The sequence below is a fragment of the Myiozetetes cayanensis genome, unplaced genomic scaffold (genome assembly GCF_022539395.1).
Source record: "Myiozetetes cayanensis isolate MyiCay16 unplaced genomic scaffold, myiCay2020 scf1, whole genome shotgun sequence".
Lineage (NCBI taxonomy): Eukaryota > Metazoa > Chordata > Aves > Passeriformes > Tyrannidae > Myiozetetes > Myiozetetes cayanensis.
Window position 1 is genome coordinate 31,565,474 of NW_026086604.1, and position 22,525 is coordinate 31,587,998.

General features: G+C 38.0%; 1 protein-coding gene and 1 long non-coding RNA gene across 7 annotated transcripts in view; one reads left to right on the forward strand and one right to left on the reverse strand.

Annotated features, from left to right (window-relative positions):
* Positions 1-22,525, forward strand: part of EYA1 (EYA transcriptional coactivator and phosphatase 1) — a 151,096-nt gene that overhangs the window by 53,011 nt on the left and 75,560 nt on the right. For 3 of the 6 annotated variants that reach the window (XM_050322291.1, XM_050322300.1, XM_050322330.1), the window contains 3 exons: positions 12,389-12,438; positions 13,860-13,987; positions 15,790-15,852. The exons of 1 other annotated variant lie outside the window; for it this stretch is intronic. In XM_050322291.1, coding sequence (XP_050178248.1) covers positions 12,389-12,438; positions 13,860-13,987; positions 15,790-15,852 — 241 coding nt within the window. The remainder of the gene's footprint in view (positions 1-12,388; positions 12,439-13,859; positions 13,988-15,789; positions 15,853-22,525) is intronic. 2 more of the 6 variants (XM_050322311.1, XM_050322320.1) reach the window with 1 other exon arrangement.
* Positions 7,649-10,807, reverse strand: LOC126643744 (uncharacterized). The gene is made up of 2 exons (XR_007629810.1): positions 10,728-10,807; positions 7,649-8,247 (listed from the first exon to the last, which is right to left on the reverse strand). It is a non-coding gene; the product is annotated as an uncharacterized LOC126643744 (long non-coding RNA).

The window sequence follows — 22,525 nt, forward strand, 5'->3', positions numbered from 1 at the left end:
CTGAGTAATTATAAGAAGTTTCAAAATAGAGCATGCGTCAATTGAAATTTCTGTGAATATAATTACTATTGAGACCCAATTGATTTTAAGAGAAATTATAGTATTGGGTTTGACAAAGTTTGGATTCTTGGGGGAGCTGTAGCCATCAAAACCTGAGAGCTAGCTTAAGCCCATCATCTGTGTCTATGGGGAGGGGAAACCTCAAAATTGAGTCCCCTCCCTAGACACATCAACTGGAAGTTTCTTTCTCTCTTGAAGATGAGGGTTGGGATGATCATCTTAAACTAAATGCTTCATTTTGTATGGTTACAGATAGATGAGAATCTAATCCCTGCTAAAAAAATTAGGGTCATGGTATAGTTACTGTAAGGTTCAAAGGAACTTATTGTGTTTAGTTTCTTAAAAACAGTTTATAGAAAAAGCATTGATGCAAGCATAAAATAAATCACCTGAGTATTTTAACTTAGACTTCCACTTTTTCATTCTTCATTGCAAGGCCCACAATGTGCAGTATTTATGCTCTTCACTTTTAGAAGATACTTCACCCTTCCTCATCACCATAAGAAAAATATGTGTGACTGAATGTTTCAAAATTAAGGACATACATATTTACTGTATTCAGCTAACACAAGGTTTGTAATTTGAATATGTGTTTATGAGTCACTTATATTAGTCATAAATGCAGGTTTGTCTTAATAATTTGTCAAAGTGAGCTTGGATTACTGTTCTTGCAATTTTCTTCCTAATTCTAAATGCTTTCATTAATACTTATTTTCTCTACCTAATTTTCTTAGCTTTTCTGTAGTCTTATATGTCAGCAGCTGAAAAATTATGCAATAATTGACACAAATAACTAAAATACAGTAATGACCCACTGCTCCATCTACTGTTGAGCAGTGACATGAATAACACTTCAGGAAAAAAAATACAGAATGCATTTAGGAAATAATAACAGAATGGAACTTGCAACAAATAAACCTATTGTTGCTGTGGTTAGTGAACAAACATATTTTTCTTGTAGAAAAAAGAATTCTGAGTATGACTCTAATTCAGAGCTGAAAAACAAAGAGGAACTTTCCATCTTCCTTTTCACCTTATAGGAAGTGCTGACAAAACTGATTTTGTCCATGTTAGTGGAAAATAGTTGGAGAAAAGACAGTCTAGCCTTACTGAGCTGACTCATGTTATACAGTGCACTGTATTTATATCACTGGCAAAAATGTAAGTTATTGCTGTGAAAAAAAAATTTGCAATGGTTTGTAAATTCTCACTTTATTCTAGGAGCACTAAATGAAAGATGAGGAAGGCTTAAGTAGTCGTGGGAGGATGAACTATGGAAAAATGGCATGTGTGTGAAATGATGTGTTTTATAGTCTTATAGAACAATAGGACTTGATTATTTTGTCAGCTCAGTGGTAATCTCTCATTTGTAGTGCATTCTTCCTGCAACTTAGTCTTCTGAGGAACTACTGAGTATAGCTTTTACCATCCGTTAGAGCGCTAGCAAGCTGCTCCTTGTCATAAGTGGTGTATTTGATTTTACTTGTTCACTTTTGCAAGCAAATTATTATTCACATATCACAGTGAAGGGTGATTATTTTCAAATTTTAGGCAGTTCTGTTTCCATGCTGAGCTGGAGTAAAAGCCTGAATGTCAATTGGAAAAATTAGCTCTTTTTCAAGGCTGCTTACAGATTGCAATGTACTCCCTTCATTTCACACCCTATCTTGCAAACAGATAATTCTCCAAATAACATTGGTCAAAGACATTTATGTTGTCTTCGGACAGAATACTTTTATAAACAGTTACTAACATGTTTCTGTATCCTTTGAGCTGAGGCTTTTGTGCAAAAAATGAAAGTGTCATTCTCATTGATTCTTAGGTACCATAGACAGTATTGAACCCTCTCCATAAAACTATTGAACTTTATTGGAAAATGGAAAGTAATTTTCTATAGTTCAGTGTAATAGCTAAGACATTGTTTAAATGAAGGCTGTTGTAGTTAGAAAAGTTACAACATTACTCTTAAATCTGGAGAAGATCTCATAGCTCTGCCCTCAGGATGTCACAGACCTGGTTTCTCGGCCTTTAGGGAAAAACTATCACTTTTGGGTAGAGCACCTACTTCAGATGACCTGGAGACCAGAGCTTATCAGTATTTTTGTGTAGCAATCATAGGTATAATTACCCTCATGAGATTTCTAGAAGAGACAAGTAATGTAGGGTGTTAAGAAATACCAAAACAGAGTTGATAGTATTAGATACATTTAAAACTTACCTTTATGTCAAAACTTTCCCTTCACCCTGCCAAACTACTTATTTATTTTGCAGTTACAGTACTGACTATACCTATAATTTACGCTATTGATGCCTATAAATATATAAACACACACTATTTTTTTACCCCTGTTATATAATGCTTTTAAGATGCAACAAATCTACTGAAAAAAACCCCACATACTTTCATTTTGGAAAATGAAAAATTGAGAAACACCAAGGTATTTGCTTTCAAACTAGATTTTGACCTCTTCTTCTGTGTACAATCTCTGCATTTGTTTATATTGTAGCTGTCAAGAACTATTTCAGGGTCATATATAAGTTATGCATTCATTCCAGAAGCTAAAGCAGTATCTAGGTAAGATTAATAAAGACTACTATTTCCCATTTATTTTCCTATTATACAAAATTATTCTGTAATTCATATTGAAGTTGTGGATTAAAAATGAGTAAAATTGCATGCAAACGAGCCCGTTGGGGCCAGCAGTTCATGTACATTTTGACTAAGGATGATGGTTAGCAACACACCCTTTTTCTTGTAACACATTACACATAGGTTTTAATTCAAGATTGACTTTATTCAATGTATCTTGAAAGAATATAATGAAATTGGTCTTCTCAATCACGCTGATAATTTTTGGACAGAACACTTAAAATGGTTGATTTCTATCACTTTTATTGTTTGTATTTACTGAGGTCTCTCTACTTTTGCTCACATGAGTAGCAGGAGACAATAAGGGCTCCTGTCAAATGCTGCAAACTTCTGCTCCAGCCAGGGACGTCTCTAGGCAACAGCTGCTATGTGTAAGATAAAACTTGTATGGAGGCATAGGAGGGATATTGCCTGCTTCAGAGGGTTCTGATGTTGCACTGCAGTTGTTATGGAAAAAGCCAGGCAGCAGCTCTCAGGAGCAATGGGATGCATCTTTTGCTTTAGTGAAGTGTGGTCTTCCTGGGCCTATTTCTTATGTTAAATATTTCAGCAATATTTTCTACTTGGAGACGAACATGCGAACATCCCACTGTTCCATAATACATTTTACATCTAATTTTTCTTAATTACCAGCACATCTGTAATTGTAGTACCTAAGCACACCATAAATACTTGTTCCAGATGGATCTGTTTTACCAGCGCTAAAACAAGTGTGTGACACTGCATATGGAGTTAAAACCATATTGCATGAGTAATAGTTGTAAAAATATACCCCACAGCTTGTTGTAGCATTTGATATTATGTAATAGTCCTGGTCCTTTACTTCTTAGGACTCCTGAGATGCCAGCTGCATTAACAGGAGTGCAGAATCGGGGCAAATTCAGGCATGATGTAAACATATACAAATCCCACTGAAATCTCTGTCCAAACCCAGTATTAGTGCAATTGTGGTTTGAAATTGATGTTGGGTGCCAATGATCAACAATGTAGCCTGCACTGACTTGGTATGCAGTTAGCTGGAAGAACATAATCAAAAAGCTAAGCAAATAAACCTCTTTCAAGTAGGTTTCAAATCGGTTTAGTGCTCAGCTGTCATAATTAGATTACCTGTTGAAATAAAAAAGCCCTGCACTCACTTAAACCATATAAGGATCTGGTCCACAGTATCAGCTGTAGAATAAGTTCATAGGTTAGACCATATCATGGGGTAATGATATAAACTAATCTGAAGTCCAATCTTCAGACATCAGATAAAGAACTTTAAGGCACTGTTTAATGGCTGTATAAACAAAGAGGACCCTACTTTATCTCATATCCCCCATCTAGATAATTTATATGGCTTCAGTTCCCATACTGCCTACATGCCATACTACAGAAGAGATTAAAAATTCAAAGCTGATTCTTTTCTTGCAATGCATCATCAACACCCTTTTTCTGATCATCTTAGCCTGTGTGTAATTTATCCCATGTTTATCATCACATCATCAAGCTCTGTACGTGTGTGTGGGGATCCGTCTTACTTTAATTAAATACAGAGACTGGGCACACTCCTGAAGTTATTACTTAGATAAAACTCCCAGTAGGGATTACAAACTCTAACCAACAGTAAATCTGTTTCAGTAAGCTTTACATTTAAAACAGTAAAATTTATTCATATATTTGTGCTATGTGTTGGTTTGGTTTTTTTGTGGGTGGTTTTTTTTTTTTAATGGAATGAAATAGATTTATGCAAAAAATTACATGCGTCCCTGGAAGTCACAGTCTGTTTTTAAATAACTTTTTGATTTCCATAGCATCATTTAAGAACCACTATTTTTGCAAAAGGGTTTTGAGTTACCTTTTCCAGTGTCAGATGGTACCCCACAACAACATAATATTCTTTGAGATTTTCTTCCGGGAAAAAATGAACTTCTGCTTCCTTAAAGTGTGTACCTGATCTTTTTCATGTAATATATGTAACTCCAAGAGTCAGTGAAGCAAGAGTATGCCTTTAACTCCATACAGGATTGGATAGGTTTTTTAAAAAATGATCTTATTAACACTAGTAAAAAATCCAGAGGATCGTGGCTGTTCCAAAACATCATATAGTTCAGGATGATTGCATAGCCTTGTATTTCAGGATTTCAGTGACTTTTACCTGACAAAACTGCATGTCTCCATAATATGTAATTTGTATGTCTTTCACAGTTTAATATAGAACATGATAAATAGTTTTCTTGGCATGAGATCTGGTGTGTGACTCTAAAGAAGTGATGGGATTGTGTTTGTGCTGGCTACGCAGACAGACCCAATCGAAAGCTGCTTATTTTGACCTGCGTTCCCATATATGGTGTGTGACTGTCCCGAGATCCCTTTTCTCCGCTAAACAAAATGAAATCCTAGGTGCCTTTTCAGCTCGAGGTTGACTTGTAGCTTTGCAAACTGATCTGCTTTCCTGAAGTATTCCCAATGTACTTGCTACAAAATAATGTCTCGCTTACTGGGATGTAGTAGCCAGAAGACATTTCTTCTCTAGAAGTATTGCTTTCATTCACAGATTAGTTAATTGAAGGTAAGGATATATTAGCAGTGAATAACCACAGATTTTTGTAAAGAAAAAAAAAAGTTATGTTTCAATCTATTTATACAATATGAAGTTGGTTTGTTTGTTTGGGGTTTTTGTTTTGTTTTACTTTGTTTTTTAATTTATTTAGTGCTGTAGACCTGGCATGGTATTAAGACTTCTTTTTTTTTTTGGTACTGCAAATCGTTACGCTGTTTTCCTCATCATGTTTGGATTACCTGTACTGAAAGAGTGTAGAAATATAAGTGTTACATGAAGTGAAAGATACCATCTACAAAGTGGAAATGCTGTGGAGAACACTGGTCAAATTTAGTTATTGTGTGTTTTAATGTTTTTAACATTGTGTATATATTTTTAAAAGAGCTTTTTTGAATTATGAGCAACCAAAATTCTGTAATAGAAATGTATCATAAGCCCATTTCAGTTTAATGGCTTGCTAATTAAATTACTTAATTACTTATCGATTGGTAAAAGCTACGCTTTAAAGAGTTACTGTTACTTAATGCACAGAATTAACCCTATGCAACCATCTCTCTCTGGGAATATTTGTAAGGTCTATAGAAAGGGCCTTTATGCAATTTCTTAAAATTTTGCTAAATTTTAAAACTTTAGAAAGTGAGCAGTTATAACCGAAATACAAATTTGCATATATTTACAATTGTTTTTAGGGGTACAGATATTTAATGGTTTAAACGGTTTAAACCATTTTAAAAGTTCCGGATACTTTATTTAATAAATACCTTTAAATTGGAGAAGGCTGGCTTAAATAGTTTTAGCAGACCCCTTCTTTACAAGGTTGCAAGAATCTCAGATATTTGAGAACAAATCTGTTACATATCCAATCAAAACGGCATGTCCGGACGTGTGTGATGGTTGTATGCTTAAGAGCTTCTGTGAGTATCCCTATTTAGCTTCTCTCATTGATATAACGTTGGTGTAATTCCAGTTATTCTATTAGGACGGCTTTAGTTTAAACCCGGCTTACTAGCGGGGGGACGCATCTACACACAATTAAACTTTCCAAATGAGGAGGGACCCGGGGGATTCGGGAGTTGTTCTGGGGTGAGGCTGAAGAAGGTGAGGCTGTGGCGGCGGGGGGCCAGGGGCGCGCAGCTCCCGCGGCCGCGGCGAAGCGACAGCCCTGGCAGGAAGGCTGACTTGACCGCGCAAGCCTCATCGCGGTTGTTGCTTTTAAACCAATAAGGCTGGGGGACAAGAGAATAGCTGCGGTTTGCTTTACAAAAACAAAAACAAAACCCAAAAGGAGGGAGGGAGGGAGGAAAAAAGGAAAAAAAAAAAAAAAAAAAAGGAAGGAGAAGGGGAGTGAGGAGGAGAGCGGGAGCGGCAGCGTGCCCCCAGGCAGTGCCTGGGCAGACCCACAAGGCTGAGCAAACAGACGGTGGGGCTGGAGGCAGCCTCCCTCCGCTGTGCTTTGTCTGCCCGCCGCCGACCCGTTCCGGCCCCGGCCCCGGCCCCGGCTCCGACCCGCGCCCGGGGCGCGCCCGCCCCGCCGCGCCGCGGGAGGCGCGGCCGCGCTGCGGGCCCGCGGAGGCTGCGCCCGGCTCCGTGAGTACCAGGCGGGCGGCGCGGGCGCTGACAGCGGCAGTGGCGGGAGAGGCGAGAGCGGGAGGACAAGACCGGGGAAAGAGGGCGACTGCAGCAGCCCGGCTGCCGAGCGGCCCCGGGTCCCGGCGCGGCGGGGCCGCGGTGCGCGGAGGGGCAGGGGCGCTTTCTGCCGTCCCGGAGGAGAGCAGCGCTCAATTATAAATCACTAGGTGCTGCAGCTAATTTTGGCCGCGATTCAGGATGGGGTTTGTAGGCTTCCCACAAAACAGATGTTAGGCGGTTCTGTTTATTGTGATCGGCCAGGTTTGGGGATTCTCCCGTTTGATTTCCTCGAGCGCTAGTGGTTCGGTAGATAGGGACAACGTGGTGGTGAGATGTTAAACGGGGTGGGGGAAGAGACACGTACTGTAGGAAACTGGCAGACCTTGCTGAAAGAGATATGAGAGCGTGAGAAAAATAATAAAAAAATTGGGAGAAAGAATGCCTGACAGAGATTTTGACAGTGCTTTCTGAAGCAGGAAATCCTTTTGCTTAATATGTTTAAATTTTCCAAACACCAAGGAAAACACATAGATCCCCACAGGAGAAGTCTTCAAGATGACAGAATAAACATCTACACAGCTGAAATATTTGACGTTTATTGACATTTTAGGTGGCTTATTTAGAACGGTGATCTTAGAACGAGGAAGTTAGAGACCTTTTGAAGTCTCATTAAATTTACATCTTGCTTTTGAGCAACCGAGACCCACCAAACATTCCCAAGTATGTATTTCTCTCGGTGTTTCAAAGACCAAGAGGAAGAACTACCCTTTGCAGCGTAAGATTTATTCTCGAAAAATTAAAGCTCCTGGTGCGTTTAAAAACATTTGGTGGGTTTTTTCCTTTCTGTTGTAAGCAAACATTTAAAACTGAAGCAAGCAGAAGAGATAAAAGGTTTCAGGGAAAAAAAGAAAAGGATAGCATATTTCATGTAGTTTGTTTAAATTTAAAAATGAGCACAGGAAAATTTGGAATAAGTGGAAATGTGGTGTAGTGTATCATTGGAAGTTTCTAACGTTAGATATCATGTATAAAGGTTCTTTTATTTTCCATCCCATACTGAGACAGTTTGCAAAGCATCTGCCAAAACACAGACTGCTGTTTTGGTGTGTAAAATAAATTAATAATATGGATCTCTATATATACATATATGTGTGTATGTGTGTGTGTGTATACATTAGATTTTAGGTATATAAACATGTATGCACACAGCGTTTTGTATACTGCTGACAAACACATGACATGCAGTTTTTAGCCAAGCACCTCACTGCTGTCAGAGTTTTCCCAAGGCCTAGAAGGGTCTGGAAATGAGCAGCCATCTCCTCTCAGCAGTTCTTCTCAGTGACAGACGGCTTGAGTCACGCTTCGCCTTTGGAGAGAGGAGAAAAAAAGAATGAGTAATCATTTTGTTTGAATTGCAATAAGTATGAAATATTTCTCAGGAGCCAAAAAAAATCTTGGAAAAGCAGAAAGACATTCTTAAATGGCTGGTCATAATAGGAGCATTGTCACATTGTAGTGCTTCTTTCTTAAAGGGAAGAAAGTGTTGGGGCTTCAAAATGTTTCATTCATAATTGTATGAAGCAAGTATGCAGGATAGCACTTTTAGAATTTAAACTAGTAATTAAAAATGAAATAACTACAATTACCTGCTTTTGCTTTAATAAGTGCAATTTGTCTTTGACGTGAACATCTAGTGAAAAATCACTACCTCCTCCCTTAGAGCCCAGGAGTACGATTATAGGAAGAGTGAAAGTATTACCAAGTTTCCTGGGTTGCCAGCAAGGTGCCTTTCTGCAGCCAATTTGCATTTTAGTTTTGTAACATTTTGGCTGTTGAAGCCATTATGTCTGTAGATACTGGCTGCATAGCGCTTTTAAGGAGGCAAAGAGTGCTGTTGGGGAAAAGTCCACTTCTCTCCCTCCCTCCACCCCTTCCTAAAAATGACAGATTTTTTTTTTTCCTCCTAAGAAGGAACAGTCTGATTTGAAAACTGCCATTGTCTTTGAAATCTGCTTCTTTAAAGTAGAACTGTGTTTTAAGATAAAGCGCATGTGCTGGCTATAGTTTTCTGGGTTAAATTCTTATTTTCACTTTGAAAATTTCTTTTCAGCTGGAAAAATGTTTTAAATTATAGCCATTAGAAAAAATTGCTCCTAGCAAGCAAAAATACTGTGGAAAACCTGTAATTTAGACAAGTACCTACATTTTATTTTCTCTGTGCTGCTGAAATTTAGAATCCCTTCCCATTTACAGTTTACTTTTCACAGAACATTATTAACTTTTTGGCTTCATACATGATCTTCTGTCAGATGCTTTTGATTTGTAATTTAGCAAAGTATAATAAACAGTGCAAAAGTCATGAATTTTCCTCCGCATCCTGAGCTCTGTGGTAGGGAAAATGTGATAAAATGTGTACCTTAAGTCTTGTTTGATGATCTCTCAAAGCAAGTTTGCCTTCTGGAAATAATTTCTGGGGTTGAAGAGCATGGTATTAACAGATTTAATGTGGCTATTCAATGGATTGGTGGAGTACTATGTGAGGTTTAACAAAATGAGAGAGACAAATTGAACATCAACAAAACCTACATCTGTGAAGAATTATAAATTTAATTAGAAAAAAGGCAAACTTAAAAGACCTCATTAACTAATCAGAATTTGATGTTACTGATTTAAGATTCTTAACTGGATGAATTTGAAGTAGCTTTGCTATCATTGTCCTTTTTTTCTCACTTTGTACTACATAGTGCCTGGGTCTGCAATTTGTATTGAGAAAAAAGATGTGAATGTTACTTACAACAATCAAATCATACACAATAATGTTTTTGAGGTATTAAGGAGAATGTGTATGTCTCTTTTATCATCTATAGCATTTTTAGTTTTAGCAGAGCACTGTGTATGAAGGGAATGTCAGAGCTCCCTTTTTTTTCTTTTTTTTTTTTAAATTTAATTGTGCCCTATTTCTGGGTGGGTAAGGCCATTGCATTTGGGGGATTTCTCCACTTTCTGTTTGATATGTGAGTTATGTTGCAGAACTTCAATTATCCAGAAATCTGTTGGCAGAATGGGAGAATGTATGAGAGCAAGAACACACCACCCAGAAATGTTTTTATTCTATGAACTAACTGGTCGTCATGAGTGTGGTTCCTTACTACGTTGTAATTTTGTACTACACATAAAAAACTGAAAGCATGTGAAGTGTAGCATTTTGTAAACTGTAACTAATTTCACTCACATCTGTGTCTAATTGTTGTCTGCATTCGCATTCTTGAGAGTAGATTTATTTTTCCTGGACCACTCTGTGGATTCAGCTGACCAGCCTAAGTGAGGATTAGTTGTTTTAAAGTTATTTTGATTAAAGAGTCATTTTTAAATTTGGTAACGTGCAACACATGGTTTAAATAATCCTTGAGACACAAAGGAATATATATAAAGTATGTCTAATGAAAATGAAAATTGTGGATATGAACTTTCACAAATCATAAAGTGTTGGAGGACATTTAAGTTATATATTTAATTCACTTCAAGTGAGCTGGTTATTATTTTTGCTTTCTCCCATGCATCTATAAATGAAATCTCTCTCACTGTGTACACACATGCACATGTATATATGTATATTTGCAAATGCACAGAAGTTATTATTATTTTAAAAATTGGTAATTAAAATAGGATTACATGTATATTAGAATTTAATCAAATATGAATTATTCTGTAGGGCACATTGGAAAATATCAGTTAATTAAAGCATCCATTTGAAAATGGAAGTTTTTTGTATTATAAAAGATATGTTTTAAAGGATCCTGTGCAAGAGGGAGTGAAGATAGCTCTGTAAGCAAACTTAGTTCTCACCTATAATTTTTTCCAGGTGTTTAGAAGTAACAGCAGAAACATATCCTAAGGCACTCCGCAGCAGTTTCTGGGGTAAAGAACTGAGGAAAAAAAAAAATCTTTGAAACAAAATGCACAGTTTTGACTGTATCTGCTAGTCTGGTTTGATTTGGCATGCAACGATGTATTGAGAAGCGTGTTATGCAGTACTTTAACTACCCAGTTATAAAAAGATTGATGTTTTTCAGCATGTATTATTGCATGCTTTTTGATTGCAGCTAGGCAATGAGGAACCACGACAATCTTTTATAATGTTCCTCACTGCCTGGCTGCCCCTAGAAGTTGTTTACTCTTGCTAGTAGTAATTCTGTCTGTGATTAAAAATAACAAAAACCCCACCCCACAGACACATAAGTAGGATTTGCTTGGATGATTTTTATGGCACTTAAAATGCCTCATCTCCCTTGTCTTTGCTCTGTGATCATTTAAGAGATGTCAGTTCAGGTTGAATGGAAACGCACATGAAGGATCCTCACTGCAGACGTTAAGAGGATATATACCTTGCCCAGAGAAGCTTTTGTGTGCTTTTATGCTAACAGTGTCTAGCAGTGTCAGTGTATCTTCACCTGAATTTTATCACCTGCTGACAATCATTAGTGGCTAGAGTGTGTTAGCAAAGCAACAGTGTTCTTCTAATAGGATATGAAAACTATTACTCACCTGAGTTATAAAAGCAGTAATTTTATTAAACTGAAAAATTATTGTTGGGCTTCCCAGTGGAACCAGATTCCTTTTCCTGATGAGTGACCTCAGAGGTAAATGCTACAGCTTCCTCCTATTTATTTAGCCAGAATTGGTTTTTAAGTCATTTTATCAGAAATCTCATTAGCGACTGGAATTTTTATGAGTAGGACTTTGTGCAATAATGTGTGGGGCTTTGATTTTAATTCACCCTGGCTGGAGATGGGGTTGTTTTAGAGGTGGTTGTATAATACTGTTGGCCTTATATTAAAGATCTTTACCACAGGTAGACCTGCCCATTGTTGTCATTCCCACCCTTCCCCCAGAAACATTAGTGTCAGCCTCTCCACCTTGCCTTTGGGGGGAACGTGGCTTGCGGGTTCCCCGTGGCCCAGGCACGGAGAAAGGATGGCGAAGAGCAGAGGAAAGCCAACACAATGAGGGCAAGAATCTGTGAAGAGTTAAGGGGAAGGGAGGGATGAGAAGAGGCAAGAGGGTTGGTGGAGGATGCTGAGGGGCTTGGGGCTGGAGCAGCTCTCGCTGCCCTCGGCCGGCGCGGCAGGGTTACCTTTGCGGGGGTGCTTGGCGGAGCAGTGCCGTGCCGTGCCGTGCCGTGCCGTGCCGTGCCGTGCCGTGCCGTGCCGTGCCGTGCCGTGGGAGGAGTGAGCCCCTCTGCAGCTGTCACGGGCCCCTGATGAATCACTATCCCGTCACTTGGCTGCCGTCCCCCAGCGCAGGGAGGAGGGAGAGAGACCTGCCGGGGAAACAACAGTTGAGCCTTCAATTTAAAAGACAATATGCCTTTCACGGGCACCGCACCCACTTCTCTCCCTTTGGATTTAAAGAACAGAATTGTCATCTGTGTGATATCCTTTCTTTAAATTAAGGCCTCATAGTAAAGCGGAATAATAGAAGCTTCTGTTTGTTTCCCTGGTTTACAGGTGCAGAAGTCCCAAACTAGTTCAGATGTTGCTGTTTCCTCAAGCTGCAGGTAAGGATTTGACTGAAAATTGCTACTTTTCTGCAAGTCTTTTTAGTGTTGGGTTTTTTTTTAACTTCAAGTGATAAGTAAAACATTTATTCTTATTTTCCACGTTACGTGGATGAATAGGTGCTGAAGTGGTACTTTTATGTGCATGCAAACAAGTCTGTAAGCCATGAGCACATACACTTTTTCAGTAAATTGTTTGACTTTATATAAGATACTGTCTTTTTGAACTCATTGCGATATCGTTCTTCTTTATGTATAGATCAGATGAGGTAAACAAACATAAAATGAAGGATATTTGTTTAGAACTTGTGATAAAATGTCAGTTAAAATGTGAAAACTTCATAACTGGAATGACACTTAGGCTTAAGGATATTCATACCATTACTGCAGCAGGAATTTTTTATATAATTTTAATAGTCTTTAAAAGAGCCTAAACGTTTCTTTTAAGCTGAAAAATTACTAGTTCAAATGCCTTGGAGGCAAGGCAGAGTCAACTATGAAGTTTCTACTGGGAACAATTACTTAGAATGAGTACATCAAATAACATTATTGATAAGTTTTAGGTATAAGGTGGAAGGATGGGGCACTTCCGTCATAAGCCCCAACATCAACCAAAGGATATGTCATGGTTGTGATGGCTGTTGGCCTTTATATATAAAGGTATTGAAACCACCAGTCTGAAATATCCAGCGGCTTTTGTGCAGGTTAAACTTTTAATTTTTGCTTTGAATTGGAATTGTTCTCTTTTTATTTTGCCTAAGCGACAGCTGCTGAGGTACAGCAGAGTGCTAAGGCACACAAACGCCTGTATGGATTCACTGTATGTTGCTCACATCCCTTTGCAATTGGGCACACTCTGTGTAATCCACAAAGCAAACAAGTGAGCAGACATAATAATGTTTTAATGCTGCATTTGTTTCAACGGAAACAGAGGAACAATTAAGTAGTTTGCCAGAGTAAACACATACATCAGGAATATCTCATTCCCTGTCAGTAGATGATAGGTTTCCACAATTGCTTCAAGTGTTTTATTTGGTTTGGAGGGCCATTATATTGCCACTGAGTGGTAAATCCTGAAAAAGCGGAGTGTTAATTTGTTGTTAAGATAATATATGTCTTTGTATATTGGTGATTCCATCTTTGTAGGTGTCTTAATAGAAGGTTACATGAATGTTTAAAGTACAGTACTTGGAATCTAAATTTTATTCTGTTACAAGCTGTAAAAATAATTACAGTAGCTGGTCAGTTGTGTTTGGGGCTAAAACATGAATTAAGCACTGGAATAAGTCAAGTTGGGAGAAGCTGTTAATTTTTTAAATGTTTTTGGGATGTTGATTAATAGTGGGCTGCATCTTGTAAAGGCAACTCCTGTGTAATTCATGTTGAATCTGTCACTAAGACTAGTTGCATCTTGTTTTCAGGTCTATGGAAATGCAGGATCTAGCCAGCCCACATAGACGACTAAGTGGTAGTAGTGAATCCCCCAGTGGTCCAAAACTTGATAACTCCCATATAAATAATAATTCCATGACACCCAATGGCACAGAAGGTGAGCCTGGTTTTTGGTGGTTTTTTGTGGGTTTTTTTGGTGTTTCATAATTTGGTTTTTTCCTCCTTGTTGCATTGGTGGTGTTGCAGTCAGCAAGCTATATAACGTTTTACTATTTCAGATGTTCTGTGTTTATTGATATGATGCATAAATCAATGTTCAGTGTTTATCAGCAGTTACTATTATCAAGTTTCAGCAATAGCTTTTGTTCCAGGTTTATGTTCCTTTCATGGAGTTTAAATGGACTGAGCAGGTACTATGTGCAGAGCTTAAAGTAAAAAAAGACAAAAAGCCTGAAAGGGAAGTTTAATGATGAGGGGGGAAAGGAGGTGTTTACAATTGCCATAATACAAAATGCAATTTTTCAGTCTTTTTCACTATTTTGGTATTTCTTTTTATTCCCACTTTTTCCAAGCTCCTGAGGCTATGAAAGTTTTGTCAAGTAGGCTAATAAAACTGCGTGTTGAAAGTTCCTCAGGCTAGCTTGCTGCTCTGATGGAGTGGCCAAAATTCAAACAGGTGTAGTAATTCAATGGGGTAAACTGATACCTATTTTTCAAGAAGCAGTCAGGCAGTTGATAAGTTATGTTTGTTCTCAGTAGAATACTAACAACAGAACAACCTAACAGCTTTTCCAGTAATACAATACATCTAGAATACATATAATAATACATATAATGAAGCGCAGAAGGGTTTATACAACAAGCAGCAAAAAATTCTCTTTCCTGTAAGATTTCCACAGCAATAGTGGGAAAGATCATGCATGACATTTAGCTATCTATGTGAACAGACACTTAATGCGTTATTAGGAAAGAGAGTCACACAACTTCAATATTACTGTTCATTATAAAAATATAGGTAAACAACTGTTGCAACAGAAGATATAGCTTTTTTTCCCTAAGAATTAGGTCATATTAGTGCTGTCAGACTGTTAAGGATTATGGACATGCATTGCATGCTCCCAGGAAAGGCGCATGTCAATCAAACAAATGTCGTCCCCCCTCAATTCCCCAAACATCTCTGTTATTCATTCTGACTGGAGTCCTTGTTAGTGGGGAGGGTTTATGTGTTATCAGATTAACAGGTGTTTGTGCCAGAGTTGTGCAAAATTTAGTTTTTGCTATTGCTGTAGAAGTATTGCAATAAAACTTTAAGCCATTTGAAAAAAAAAAAAAACTTTTAAAGAATAAATAAAGTGCTTACTATGTTCATGTAGTTTAAGCAGAAAAATATTTCATGTTCACAGATGAGTCTTCTTCCTTTAAAATACACAAGTATGTTATTAGATTTTTATATTATGAAGTAAATACCACTTTTGGTACAGGATGAAATTACTTTCAAATTAAAATTCCTCTACTTCACAAAAGCCTTTAGTACCTTCTATGTTATTTCAAGGGTTTTATGGTAGCCCAAAAATAGAGAGTGTTCCTTAAAACACTGAAAGAGACTCATCTGACTTGACTTTTTGTTCAATATGTAGTTGCTGTGTGCTGACATACACTCTGAAAAATGCTTAATATTACTATGTCAGGATATGAGTCATATATTGTATCTATTTATTAATGCACTCTCCTTAGGTAGCAAATAATTTTGGAAATAGTATCCCAACTTATAGGTGGGTATCAGAGTTTATTGAAGAAATTCAGGTAAACCTGACAAGGTGACTTGTTTATCTGACACTATAATTTTAAAGTTTAAAAGCGTTTGGGGTGAATTCTACCCAGAAAGCTCTAACTTGCGCTACGTGTTTGCCTCCTGAGACGAAGCCAAACGGTTTTCTTTTGTTTGCCATTTTCCCTCAGGTGACATGACCCTCCTCAGCACTGCAGACTGGTTGCTCAGCCCTAGCACACAGACCCCCGCAGGTTTGCGTGGCTGCAATGGGCGCAGCAGGCGTGGGCGCTCAGCATGCGTTTTTCCGATGTTGTTCAGAAAGTGTCCCAAAAAATAGCTTGTGCTTGATGATTTGGGTCTAAGCTTTCTAATTTGAAAATTCCTGTCTCTGATTACTCTTAAGTGACAAATAAGGAGAAGTTTGTCAAAGAAACACAGTAGAATAGTTTATTTCTGAATTAGATGTGTGCCAAGAGACAAAATTCATAAGTGAATCAGACGCCTGAGAATCTGAAGGTGGAATTTTTACTGCTAATCTGTTTTATCTTGAGAAAATGTTTTGTTAAGCTTCTTGATCTGCTAAAGAGACTTAAGGAAAAGTGGAGTGAATGAAGCAAGAGTTTCCTATTTTTCTTAATGAAGGGTGAAGTAAAATTATTTTTTCTGGGGTTCTTGAAGCAGAATCCTGCTGAGACACAAGTGGCTGATTCAAAGGATGGAGTCATAAGGGCTCACCAAAAACCTTTCTTAAAATGTGGCGGTGTGGTTTGCTTGCTTGTTGCACATGGAATGGAGATGTGAGTTACTGAATCTTCATGTGTTAAATATAATATGGGAAACCAGCTTCTATTCTACCATGCACTCATTCTCAATAACATGAAAGATCCCTCCTTTTTTGGCATAATGGATCTTTATGGGAACAAGAAGCAGGGCCTCTAGCTATTTGCATGTTATAAATATCTTGTAAAGATATGTTAAATTTGATTTGACTATGGGTGTGACTTGGGCAGGTTTCCATACCCTGAAGTGCAGGATATGTTCACTAGATGAGGGGGAGGGGAAAAAAAAAAAGAGAAGAAGAAAAAAATACCTGTCCCAAAGTGAAATGGCCACATTTCAAACAAATGTTCATTAATTTCTCTAAGGCACATTTTCAGACTTGTCTCTTATTGATGTTATTCTGCAAGAGGATGTGGTTGGAAGTTAGCTCACTGTTTTTAGCTAATATTTTTAGCTTCACACTTAGTTGTAAATTTTCAAAGCACTGAATGGGGATTTAGTTGTGTGATTGATTCTGAGTTCAGTCTCTGCATGCAACTTATATATAATAACTCTTTGTGTTCTTGATTTCTCTTTGATAGAGCAAAATTCTTCTCTGTGCCAGGCAACCTGGCCTTCACTGATGGGGAAGTAACAAGGAAATTATAGACCTTGACCAGTGAGAAATTTCCCAGGATCAGTGCAGAGGCATAACACTAAAATGTCTGGATAAAGGCACTCAGAAAAATCTGTCCTGGTATGCCAAGGTGGTGCAAATGATATAAACACTACAGTATTTGAGGTTTCCATGTTTTCTTTAAGTGTTTTTCCGCACAATACTCTCTGTTGTAGAAAACAGTAGATGCTGGACACCATAAAAATTAAGGTCCTGTATGACTTGCCTAAGAAAGTCTCTTTAAAAAATTATTGAAGTAGAGATCAAAATGGCACAGTAAGGCACAGTCATGCCTTATCTCTAATATTCCTTTGTCAGTGAATTGCTAGGGTGGGTTGATACTGAAGGAGTTAGAGGAACAATGACAACAGAAGCTCATAAAATTGCCATTCGTCAAGTTTTATCAGACAGCTAGTGGCTATTCCAACACCCCTGCCCAGATCAGTAGATACACTTAAAGGGGAAAGGCTGTGAGTAATCAATGAATTTGAAAGGAGTAGGAAATCTGTTTTCTGTAGCAGACTTTCTGCCTATGATGATCTTTACTTTTATGTAAAGAATGTAAATCCAACCTGATGGATGGCATAGAGTGAGAAACAGAAGCCTGTGGCCCATCATGTTGATATTTTATGCAACTAGATGGAAAAGAATAGATGAGGACTGGGAGAGGGAGCTGTGATTTTCCAAGCAACTATACTTCATTCATGTTAGGAGTATGGACCTGCTACGGCCCTTTTATTTGAGTGTTCAAGAAGGAAGGAGAGAAGGCATTATCATATTAAGTGGGAAGGGAAAATGGATAACAAACTGAAGATCAGATTTTCAAAGATACATGGGAAGGGAGGCTTCAAAGGGAGCTGGACACCAAAATTCCTTTGGAAAAAAAATGGTTCTCACTCTTTAAGTACCTGCTGCAACATGAGAATGAGATCTCACACAAAGACAGTCAAAACTCTCGACTATGAAGCTATCTGATGGGTTGTCACTAGAAAGATTGTTTTAAGTCTGGTGAACATAAATCCATCTTAAGGAGTTCAAAAGACAGCACTGTGTAGTATGTTTGCTATCAAGCTGCAGTATTACACAATGGAGAAAAAATTGTTTTCAGCATTTCCTGAAGTAATGGGGGAGTAAGATGTTGAAATTCATAGAGAGGGGAGAGCTGGTTATTGTTATAGCACATGATGTAGATTTCTGTAAGTAAATTCTATTCCTAGAAATTGTAATTCTAGCAATACTTTGTAGCACTCAAAATAGTCTTTCACTATTGCAATTAAGCCTGCTCATTGGCAGTGAATGATTTTTAATTTATTCCTATTTTTTAATAGTAATTCTTATTTTTTGTGTGCTTCGGGTGCAAAGTTGTGGTAGGTGATGTCAATCTGACAAAAGGACCCTTCTTTTGGACATGCTTTGGTTCTGGTACCTTTTAGTTACTTGTTTCTGGAGTTTCTGCTGATTATATAATCTGAGGTTTCTATACTTGTGTTTTCATTGAAGAACTTTATGGTATGAAACTTGTAATTGATGCATGGATATCTTCATATTTGGAAATCCTGAAATAATAGCATACTAAAGGTATATTTAATATTTACATTTCAGTAGGGTATGAGCATCAAGAACTATTGATGTTAACTTTACTCAGCCCCAGAAGACTGCAAGAGGACAGTTGTATGGCTAGAGGCAAAAAACTGCAGAGTCACAGGCTCGAAAAAGCAACCTGTAGAGGCTAGTAAGAATCTTCAACCTGATGGCACTACTGGGGAATAAAAATCAGATACAGCCAGTTTATGTAAAGGCAAGGAACTTGGGCTATCCTTTCTTTCCTGCTCTTCACCTTTTTTTCCTTGCTGTATTACATTGGCTTCCTTCCAGACTTTTTGTCTTATCTGTGCTTTTGTTCTCCTGTTTCCCCAAGAGTCTTTCCGTCTGTTCTGAGCACATGTAGCATAATGCTCTATTATTCCTCTTTCCTAGGTATTTGGCCAGAGAAATAACTTGTCCACTTCTCTGCTGGCTCAATCCGGCAACCCCTGTTGCAAGGTCTTGAGGAGGAAATTGGCTATTCAATATTTATGTACTTACTGTCTTGTCTATATGTATGGGCATCTGTTTTTGAAAGCTTTGCTATTTTCTTTTTTCAGGTTTTCCTGAAAGAAAGTAACTCATTTAAGTGATAAGTTAATAGCAATACCGGTTCCCACAGGCATTCAAGGGGAAAAAAAATACTCCAAATGACAAGTTACTTAAAGAAACAAACAAAACCAAACCAAAACCAAACAAAAACAAAACAAAAACAAACAAACAAAAATCCAAACCAAAAGGAACATCTTGGAAGCACCATTATTTTAATATAATTTATTTTGCAAGCTTCTAATACACGTGTTCACAGCACAGAGCAGACTGTGGATGAATCATGGTGGTGTGACAGTACCCTCTGAATGTGTCTGAGGGTCGCAGAGTCCCTGTGGCTTTGCACAGGCTGAGGAATGTCAAAGACCTGTGAAGATGTCCACTGCTTCACTGAAAACTGTGACTGCAACACATCATGCCAGGTGTGGTGTCCTTCCAGTGGGACCAGCCTGTTATGCGTGATCTGCAGACATGCAATTGTGTGATTGCATGCTCAAATGTCATATGAAATGTTGTATGTTACATGCCTGACCAGTAATACAGATGAGATGGAAATCCAGTCCCAGCTCAGTGTGCACTGGCAGAAACTCCAGGGAACAGAAGTAGAACATCTCAGTTAAAGATCACACTTTCGTAGGGTGGTGTTCGAAGCGCCTTAGCAGCTTCACAGCCTTGTGACTTGATGATTAACATTTGTATTTGCATCTCGTAATCTTCTGAGGGGTTTTGCTTGGCACGGGTAGATTAAAACAATGAAACTTTGTTACACTTCGGGGTTAGCGGTGTTATATGATCCCCACTCATTGAGTGAAGTGTCTGTGCCACCTGGTTTGTGAAACAGTCCAGGTAATTTGCTGCTGCTGCTGGGTGGAGGGTAATGGAAGCTAGGACTGTCCCTCTTTGTCGAGGTGAATTTGGCTTTAAGTGTGTCGGTCCTGGAGTTCATACCCTGGCCAGAAGTAGAGTATATTGTTTCCCATTTGTGAAAAGTCCCACCTGCTTTATCATTCTGTTTCTGTCTTCAGAATAGACTTAGTCTTGTGTCTTGTACACCTAAACGGCAGAGTGGGCTTGACTTCTCTGTGCTACTCTCTTGTTCGCTTGAAGACCTTTGTGTTCCCAGAAGGTAACTGAAGACATTCTCTGTCATTAATGGCTGGGCCATTAATGACATTTTGTGATTATTCTTTCTGACTGTGGTTAAAGAACATGAATATTGTACAGGATTGTTTCTGGATGCATATTGCCTCCATTTGGACAGGAGAGATACAAACATTGGGTATAATTAGACATGTGAGTGTGAAGGGGTAAGAACATTACTTTGTCTCAGATATACTCATCTCCTAAATGCAGTTAAGGAGAATATTTTAACCCGTGACTTTTCAGATGAATATCCACATTGAATCTTGATTAGCAGCTACAAATTCTGTCAAACCTTGTCTCTACCCAGATGGTTTTGAATTTTCTTTCTGATTTTGCACTGTAGCAGCAACACATTTTCTTTGTAAATGTAAGGTTTTTACTGCTACATGAGCAGGTACAATGACATTAAAGCTCTCTCAGCTGTAATGAATAACATAAGAGGAAGATGAGGGTTGTGGGGCTGTATGCAGTGAAAGCTAGGTGTTAGCCACAGCCCAAATTCTGCAGAAGTTTTGAAGCCTCTCACATCAGAGGAGGGGAGAGCCGGAAACAGTCTGGGCTTGAAGCAGAATGTGCTGGTTTGAGCAGGGACTTTTTTTGAAAGCTAACCATAAATTTAGGTTGGAAATTACCTTCTGGTAGTTTCCAGACAATGACATTCAGGAAGAGTTCTCTGCTTTGAGAAGCAGGAACAAGTAAGTTTATCAGGCTTCATGGTCAGGATCTGATGATTTGATAATTTGTGATAAAAAGAGAGAATAATATCCTGGATAGGAATTAGCATAATTGAGTAACCTGTAACCTTCAGTAACCTTCAGTAACCTGTTTATAATTGCAAGATTCTTCACCTTAGAGAAGTGTTTGGATAAAATAGTGGAAAATGAAATCAACTTAGAGATTCAAGGAAGAATTTTTGCCTCATTGTTAGTGACAATTATCTATTTTGATTTAATATATATGGCGTAGCTGTTAACAAAGACTAGTTCAGTAGAGCAAGCCTTATATGTATTTTAGATAATAAAAACAATTTTAGAAAGATATTTAAAAACCTTACCTTTTGCATGCTTGAAGGTACAATTGTTATGAGATATTCCTACAACTTCTGTGTTAGGAGAGGCCAAATATTAGGTCTCTAAATCCATATTTAAAATAGCCAGCATCTTATTCCTCCTAGCACTCTTTACTGATATATACACCAGAAACTGTATGACAAGCTGTGAACTAAGAAAGTTGTTACTTGGCCAATGAGTCACGTGAACTTCTGGGTTCTGGTCTGAAATTCTCTTTCTTGGTAGAGTTCAGAAACTGCTGTGTAAGTAATTTTTAGCCACCTTTTGCAATATGTCTGACTAAACACCATGTTGCACTTGCAGTCTCTGAATGTCTTAAGAAGAAATATCTTGACAATCAAAATAACGTTAGATCAGCAGTTAAGCTAGCTCTGAATTTTTGTGCCTTTTTTTCCTCCAAGCTAACATTTGTGTTATTATCTGCTACTCCTAATTTTTTTCTATTATCATATTGTGTTTTTTTTCCTACACAGTTTTTTCTTAGGTCTTGTTTTTTAGAATCTCACAAATGACTAGAAAAGAAAAGTAAGGAGGAAAAATATCTCTCTGTTGACATAGTTTCTTTAGCTCCTTAGTATATAAACCAGAATTATATCAGTAGTTCTAAATAAACATTGCATTTTTTCTACAGATTAAGAATACATTAGACTTCTCCTTGAACTTTTTATTGATAATCTGTTTTATTACATGAGTGATTTTGCTGGCACTAAAACTTAGTAGTACATTGCTAAATCAGAGTCTGTCTCTAGAATTCAAGTCTGATGATTCTGAAACTGTGTAAAAGTCAGTTTTGATAAAGGAACAGCAGAAATCGGAACTCTCCTGTGTCACTTTCTGGTGTTTGGCACAACTGAGCATGGTGCTGGCAGTTACTGGCAAGCTTGCAATGTGTGCTGTGGAGATGTGGCAATATTCCTGCTCACTTCCCAGTGTCATCTTTTGAAAGCTTAGGACATGTTGCAGAAATGTTAATTGTCATGGAAAATGTGAAGAGCTGAAATCCAGAGCATGCTTGAGCAGCATGCTGCAGGGCCAGATCCATGCCTGTCCAAAGCCTGGCTTCCTTGGACAGCTCCGCATGTCTCTCATGAGAGACATGGATTACTGATGTGCTACTGGGAGAGACTGTGAGACTTGTAACCT